Source organism: Siphateles boraxobius, unplaced genomic scaffold, assembly GCF_051911475.1.
Source record: "Siphateles boraxobius isolate OS27281-9 unplaced genomic scaffold, OSU_SipBor_1 41, whole genome shotgun sequence".
NCBI lineage: Eukaryota > Metazoa > Chordata > Actinopteri > Cypriniformes > Leuciscidae > Siphateles > Siphateles boraxobius.
Genome location: NW_027509042.1, coordinates 3,434,937 through 3,443,064, shown reverse-complemented (window position 1 = coordinate 3,443,064; position 8,128 = coordinate 3,434,937). Strand labels below are relative to the sequence as shown.

Genomic DNA, 8,128 nt, shown 5'->3' with positions numbered 1-8,128 from the left:
AAATTATTTTTAGTGAAAACATTGTGCCTGTCTCACTAGCAAAAACTTTATTTATTATTATTATTATTATTATTATTATTATTATTATTATTATTATTATTATTATTATTATTATTATTATTATTATAGGCCTATATATATATACCTTGGATAGAAAATGCCTGCAAAGAAAATCACTTGAAACTTTTTTCTGGGTCATTTTTGTTTATTATGAATATCTGCTGCATTGTAAAAATCTTAGTTTAAAGTTTCCATTTATATACAAAAAAAAAGTAAAGAAAGAAAGTGCGAACATAAACTATCTGTGCTATGGTTGATGAATTAAATTTAAACGCCATGTTCAAATAGAACAAAAAGTTTTGAAACCATTGTTTTGTTTCTAAATGGTTTACACCACAATATGCGTTACATGCTGTTACTCTGGGGAGTAACCTTGAACTGGATCATAAAAAAAATTAAAATAATAATACACATGTTTATTATCCCTTTAATTAAAGCACTTTAAAAGCAATAGCAACATTTTTCTTTTGTAAAACATTTTTGTAACACAAACTATTTACTTCGTATTGAACTACATGACATTTAGCTCAAAAACAACAAATTTTATATAACAACTAGACATTTAATCAAGTTTCATTAATGATTATAAAAAAATAATTAAAAATGTACTTCTGTTGTGGAGCTATTAATGTGAGAACAAAACCATCAACCTGTTTAAATGCCTCTGGTGAGTAGTGGTGTATTTTCACCAGCAACATTCACAAATCTAAAGATATAGTCTCTGCGCTAGTGTATAATATAATGAAATATGTGTTGCTTGCAATTAAATGTATTCCATCAGAATACACTAAAAAAAACTTCTGAATGGCAGTCAGTGGAGAGAGATGTTTTTAGCAGCCAGATGGTGTAGTTATGACATCTACCAGCAGGGGCTGACTGCATCGCTAACCAGACTAATGTATTAGCAGTGAAGCCCTCGGCTAGTTTTGAAGAAGACACCTGCATTTGACGAGGGAATCCGAGGCGTTTCATTGGCACATTGACACAGGGTTGTGTTAACAAAGAAGAACAAGATGTAAAGGCAACAGTGTTTGTTTGTTCTGAATCCTCTATGTCACCCTCCAGATGTTAATAATGATCTCTACATGTCAGGGTTGTGCAAAATTCAAAGTGGAAGAACTGTATCCCCCTCCATTTTGGAGTGTGAATTTGAATCAAATTGGCCACAATCCACAGGAAGTTGAAATGCAGTGACAGGGAGATGAATTTGCTGAATTGCAATTCAAAGAAATTCATCACAAGTGATGCGTTCTGGCTTTTTCCACACTGATACACTAATGTTATTTTATTAAATATGATGTAATATAGAATTTTTTGCTATCTATCTATCTATCTATCTATCTATCTATCTATCTATCTAGGTGTGGATCTAATAACTGTGAAAAAAGTGTAATATAATATGTAAATATTGCCGAAAAATACTTTGATTAAATTAAATTTCCAATAATATTACTTGCAATGAGCATACATTTTAGAAATGTAATACTGGATTGATACAGTTTTTTGACTGTAACATTTTTGTTTCAGGTAATTTTGTTAAATACCTTTGAAGGTTACTGGAAAATAGCATGTTATTAAAGTTAAATCTTTAAATATCACTTTAAATACCCCCCCCCCCCCCCCCCCCCCAAGAGGTTTTTGGATTTCTTTTGAATTCCAGTTAATTTTAATTATACTTTCTTACATTAACCTTCAAATTGCAATTCTGCACCCTGTTTGGTACCATAATTCTAAATCAAGAATTAAACTGGAATTTAAAAGACAATCTCCATGCAATTCTGAATGGTGCACAACCCTGTTCCCCGTTTCCAAAGCTGATCAACAAACGGAAGTCGTACTCTTGATTCTGGCAATAAAATAAAACTCTTGTCAAAAAAAGTCCGGAAGTCTTGAAGAAGACCCAAAAGGTTCTTCATATCTTGCTACCTGCAACCACAGCTCTCCACCACCATGTCCTCGTACTGCTTGTACACCACATTATTGGCGGAATCGATGTACAGAATGCTGATGGGGCTGAGTCTGGTGGGGACGCAGCAGGTCGCTGGCGTGGACCTGGGATCCATGGAGTTCATGAGAGTCTGGATGATGGCGTGATTGGTAGGCTCCAAATGGGAGCGTATGGGAAAGTCACAGACACCGTCGCAGTGGAAGGCCTCGTACTCCAGAGGAGCGATGATCCAGTCGTCCCAGCCCATTTCCTTAAAGTTGACGTGCAACTGCTTGCGGTTGCAACGCTGTTTGGTTTGGTTCTTGGGTGGTTTTTTCCCACGTGGCAATGGTGCCCGACGCTTCCGACGCTGGGTGAAGAGGTACTCGTACACCGTCTTGTTGTCGTGACCTGAACGGGCTTTGATCTCGTTGTAAAAGAGCCCTCGCTTTTTTGTACGCCCGAATACCACAAAGAAGGCTTTCTCCTTGGTTTGCCTTCCCGCTCGCCCCAGGCCGAGTAATCGCAAGTCAAGCGGTCGGCCATGATCCACGGCTTCCAGCTCAAAGCAAAGCTGAGGAGCGTTTCTGAAGTCTTTGAACCGTTTCCAGATGTCAAACACTTCCCAGTAAGGTGCGCTGTGAGGGTCGATGGGAAGAGTTTGCACCAGTAGGCCTCTGTGCTTACCTGATGCACAGGTGTACAGTCTCAGAGCTGTGCCCTCAGACGTGGCCTTACGAGAGTCCATGTGTTTCTTTCGGAGGATGCGTAGCTCTGCGCCCAACAGACCCTCCTTCTCCATCGAGCTGATGTTGAAGAGGTAGCGCTGGCGTCTCAGCTGGGGCGCGCGCTCGTCTGCATAAGTTAAGGTCAGAGGTCAATGAAAATAGCCTTTGCATTGTTTTATTAGTTGCATTTTATCTTGATAACATCCATATTAAAAGCCAAACACATACCAACCATACCGTTTTAACATGTACCATGGTAATTCCATGTTTTTGGACATTTATCATGGTAATACCATGTTTTTGCATATGGTGTCAGAGTGATAATTATTTATTTGGACGTACACTGCCATTACCATGATTTTTGGACACAATGTCATGTTTTTTTAACATTTACTATGTGATTTACCATCTTAATACCATGTTTTTTGCACATGACAATCAAGGTAATACTGTGGTTTTGTGGAAATATTTAAGAGCATTGAGAATTGGACCTGAATTGTGGAAGATATTTATTTAGAAAGTAGTAAAATGGTCAATCACTTTGAGCTTTTCTAAGAGCACCACAATTAAGCTTCTCCACTATCAAAGCTCACGTATTTAGATTGTGTGTGTGTGTGTGTGTGTGTGTGTGTGTGTGTGTGTGTGTGTGTGTGTGTGTGTGTGTGTGTGTGTGTGTGTGTGTGTGTGTGTGTGTGTGTGTGTGTGTGTGTGTGTGTGTGTGTGTGTGTGTGTGTGTTCAGGTAAACCCTACATTATTGGGACACAACTTTTTGGTTATACTAAGTAAAGTTTTTTGAAAATGTAAAAATGCAGAAAGTTTTCTGTGATGGGTAGGTTAGGGGGTAAAATATTTGTAATGTTTGTACATGTCTAAAACATGGAAATCCAATGTGTGTGTTTGTTTGTTTGTTAGTTTGTGTTTGTTTGTTTGTTTGTGTGTGTGTGTGTGTGTGTGTGTGTGTGTGTGTGTGTGTGTGTGTGTGTGTGTGTGTGTGTGTGTGTGTGTGTGTGTGTGTGTGTGTGTGTGTGAAAGATATATATATAGAGGGAGAGCTCACTTTATCTCTGCATGCAATGCAATATGAAAGTAGTGCATTATAAAAATCAAAAGGCTTAATTTTATCCAAGAACAGTTTGCTTTCAAAAGACTATTAAAACCAGACGAACTCGGCCTAGAGACCACAACATACTGTAAACACAGCATTATTATCAACCTGCAGCTATTTACCAGTGTGCCTACCACCGTGACATATGGCTTTCACTAACATAGGCTGAAAAAACCATCTGAAGCACATGGAGAGAGGGGCAGAGAGAGTGCAACTGATTAGTGCTGTGTGTGTGTGTGTGTGTGTGTGTGTGTGTGTGTGTGTGTGTGTGTGTGTGTGTGTGTGTGTGTGTGTGTGTGTGTGTGTGTGTGTGTGTGTGTGTGTGTGTGTGTGTGTGTGTGTGGCGCCGTAAATTACACTGATGTAGAAGGGCATGATGTGCTGTGGCTTTTTAAACTTAGAGAAATAGTTCATCCAAAACTGGAATTTCTGCCATAATTAACTCACCTTCATGTCGATCCAAACCTGCATGACTTTTTTTACTTCACAAAAGGAGATATTTAGCAGAATGTTCCAGGCTGCTCTTATCCATACAATGAAAGTGACTGGAGACCTAAAAATCTCCTTTTGTATTCCACAGAAGAAGTCTTACAGGTTTAAAACAACATGAGGGTGAGTAAATTATATTTTTTTAGGGAAACTTTCCCTGTAGGTGAGAAAGGAAGAGAGATGCATGCATTTCTTGCCTGAAGTCTACAGAGGATGTGGTAACTATAAATCTGCAAAGGGTATTTCACACAGCATAAACTAAAACCATTTAAAGCTTCTGAGGAGTCAACATTGCAGCTACAGAAAGCAGGGCCATTTAAATGCTGTTTTAAACAGATTTACTTAAAAAAAATAAAAGAATATTGAGGCCACCTACTTGTAACCGGCCCAGGAGTTTATTTACTTTAAGCAGAGGTCCATCAAAAGTCTTATGCCAGATGCATATTGACACAGTTGGTTTGGGTCAGAGACCCAGATAAAAAAAGAAAAGAAAAAAATTATTGTGTAGATTTAGTGTGTAGTGCAATGCTAAGCAGAAATAAGACGTTTTAAAAATGTTTATCCATGATTTTTCTTTTGTATAAACAGAAAAGGACAATTTAGCTTAAATGCTGTAGACTTATGATGGGTAGCTGACGTGACATTTCAAGCAGTCACAGCAATATCCTGCTATTTGACAGGCTACAATTCATCTAAATCAAACATTTTCCTTTCTAATGTTTTGTGCCATTGTCGTACATGCACTTTTTATTACTTCATATTAATCTAAATGGGATATTTATTGAAATGTTTTTTTTCACACTGCTAGATGATTTAATAGCACTCCAAAAGCTAAAAGTAATTAAAAATGGTATAGTGACCTTTAATATACACATACCTTTATGTATTCAAATAACTTTTAACTTACAATCTTGACCGGGGCTGGTTGTCACGCTTCCTACTCAAGTAAATATTTTAGGGGATGTTTTTTTTTAGTTTCTGTAGACAGGTTAAAACTGTTGACTACAAAGAAGCTGAAATATTTCACCATTTATCACCATTTTATATATATATAATTACATTGACTCTAATAGCAGGCCATATCTTCACAGTACATGGGGTAAGCTGTCACATTTGGAACCTGCTAGGCTGCTATAAAATAACTAATTATGGGGTTTTCAGCTCATTTTAATAGTTAAATTAGTATTCATGAAACCACATGAAGAAAATATTGTTTTGGGCCACTTTAATTGTAATTAATAAAACAGAAAAGTGACAACCATCTCCAATAAACCAACGTGACTTCATTGTGTTCATTCGTTTACCTAACAGCAGAACTACTACAGTATACCAGTACCAGAATGCTGTATACCATACTATGAAATATTATATTTTAAATATGCAAAACATGGAACAGGCAAAACCACTGCTAGAGGGGGAAAAATAAATATGTAATTTGACTTTTGATTCAATACCTGACTAAGATTTGTGACAATTAAGCAATGTGACAACTTGCCCCGGTCTATAATGTGCATACAACATAACTCTCTAATGCAAACCAGATTGAATATGTATACCATACCTTGTCCTCTATCTACAAAGCTGGTGATGGTATTGGCCATCCCAGCCTCGTGCAGGACACTAGTATTGACCTCTCCGCTGGTCAGTGACCAGTACAGGGACAGCATGTAGTCATGGGGCGTCACTAAAGGGTGTTTGGGTTCCTCACTGTCCTCCAGTTTTACTACGCCGTTCGCTCTCATATGGGCAGGTGCTGGCGCGATGCTTTTCATCACGCCAGGATTGAGCTGACCGGCCCTGATTGCAGCTGGCGCTTTAGAAACTCCTTTATTGTGTCCCGTTTGGTGCTGCATGCTGGAAGAGGATGCGACTCTCGCCGCATCCTTGGGTACCCAAGAGCGCGCGGCCTCCCTGCGCCCTAAACTCACAGGTACCGAGGCGCGAGCCGGGATAGTCTCGGACTTTATCAGAGGTGGACCAGCCCGGATGCGAGAGATCTTCGCGTTGTCAGAGGGCTTAACGAGCGTCGTCCCGTTGCGCGCCACCGGTAACAGCGGATTGGGTTTGGCCGCTCCGGTGCCCCTGTGACCGGCCACGCCGGCGAGGGAGAGCGCTTGCGGGATGAAGACCAGGTATAGCAGAGTCCAGAAGCCCAGTAAAAGAGGGAGACTAGTCAGAACTTTCATCCTCTGATCTTCCTCTGAGTTTCGGTGATGGAGAAATGACCAACAGCTCTTGGCGAACTACCATGAACGGGTTTGGAGAGGTAAAAATGAAGCTTTGGAAACGTCTGATCGATTACTCTGCGCAAACCATTGCCATGTGCCCCTCTCTTCAGAACCATAGTGATCCAGCTCTGTCGGAGTGGAGATCCAAGAGTAGGTGCAAAAGCGCAGTGTCTCTCGTTGAAGTCCAGCGGTTCTGCTTGATATCTTGTAAGAGACTTGTTTCAAATCCCACTTTTTTCCAAGAGGGAAGGATGGCGTAATGCGCTCTCTCCCTCACTCTCTCTTTCTTTCTCAGAGTTTGAACATCGTCCAGTGAAAACAGCACGCACACACAGAAACCTGCAGGTGCTTAAGTTGTGCGCAAACCTAAGCGCAGGAATTGGAAACGGAATTCCAACGCAAACTGGCTTAATTACTCTCTGATGTCATGCATGCTGTCCAGATTTATTCAAGTGCAATATTTCTTCTTACAGCATGAGTCACTGAATACATAAAACCCAAAGCTTTGCATTAGGTCACCAGAATAAATCCTCAGTTTGTTTATGAGCCATAGGTCAGAATTGATATGCAAATGACCATGCATTATACATGACTTGATAAGCAAACGTTATGTGCATATGTGGAAACGTTATTAAACTTCATGGATCCTTATTAAAAAATTATAGATTTTGGATTTACTCTTCAAAAGTTTTATTTAACTGAACGTGTTTTGTCAAGTAACCAAAAAGTCAAAAACATTATGAGAGAATCTGCCGTTGGCTACATGTTAACTAAGTCTGTTTTTTTAAGAATCAGATTGTTGCATGTTTTCAAATGTTTAAAATGTACCGTAAAACAAAACAAAACAAAAAGAAAATAAATGTAGGCTACTAACTTGCATATTTAATTATATTAAATGCAATTTATAAATGTAATATAGTTTCTGTCTTTTGTGTAGTATATTTCAAATAAATAAGTAAATATTGATTTGAGTAAGCCACTGAGCTACTGTCTGATCAGAGTTATGTGCAAGTAGTACATTTTCCATTGAACACTAAAAGATCAAATGAGGTGACCGGATTTATCTGCCACATCATCTTTATATTATCACACTGGTGTAAGGTCAGAGGTCACAAGACAGATTTTAAGTTTATGGGATGTAGAAACTGGCAATGCACTCGGTTTCTTCTCAACCTCGACCATACATTCATATTTGAGAACTGTAGAGAAACAGTTTATTTCCTCAAGTTAAATATATGGACTATTGGTAACGCTATGTTAGACACCCACACAGATCATTCCAATTCCTTTCCGAACATTGAAGAAAAACATACAAAAAATCCCCACCTCCGTAGACAAACAGACGAGGGAATGAAGAGTGTTGTGGATTACGCAGGTGAAGCTCAGGATACACACACACACACACACACACACACACACACACACACACACACACACACACACACACACACACACACACACACACACACACACACACACACACACACACACACACACACACACACACACACACACACACACACACACACACACACACACATAAACATGCTCATCCAGGGGTGAAAACCTCATTGCTGGCCAGCAAACTGC

At 39.2% G+C, this 8,128-nt stretch overlaps 1 protein-coding gene across 1 annotated transcript; it reads right to left on the bottom strand.

The window, feature by feature from the left end:
* Positions 1-469: 469 nt before the first annotated feature.
* Positions 470-6,733, bottom strand: gdf5 (growth differentiation factor 5). The gene is made up of 2 exons (XM_077199925.1): positions 5,872-6,733; positions 470-2,842 (listed from the first exon to the last, which is right to left on the bottom strand). Exons 1-2 carry the CDS (start codon positions 6,494-6,496, stop codon positions 1,983-1,985), a joined length of 1,485 nt encoding a protein of 494 aa, XP_077056040.1. The 5' UTR covers positions 6,497-6,733; the 3' UTR covers positions 470-1,982.
* Between the last annotated feature and the right edge of the window lie 1,395 nt (positions 6,734-8,128).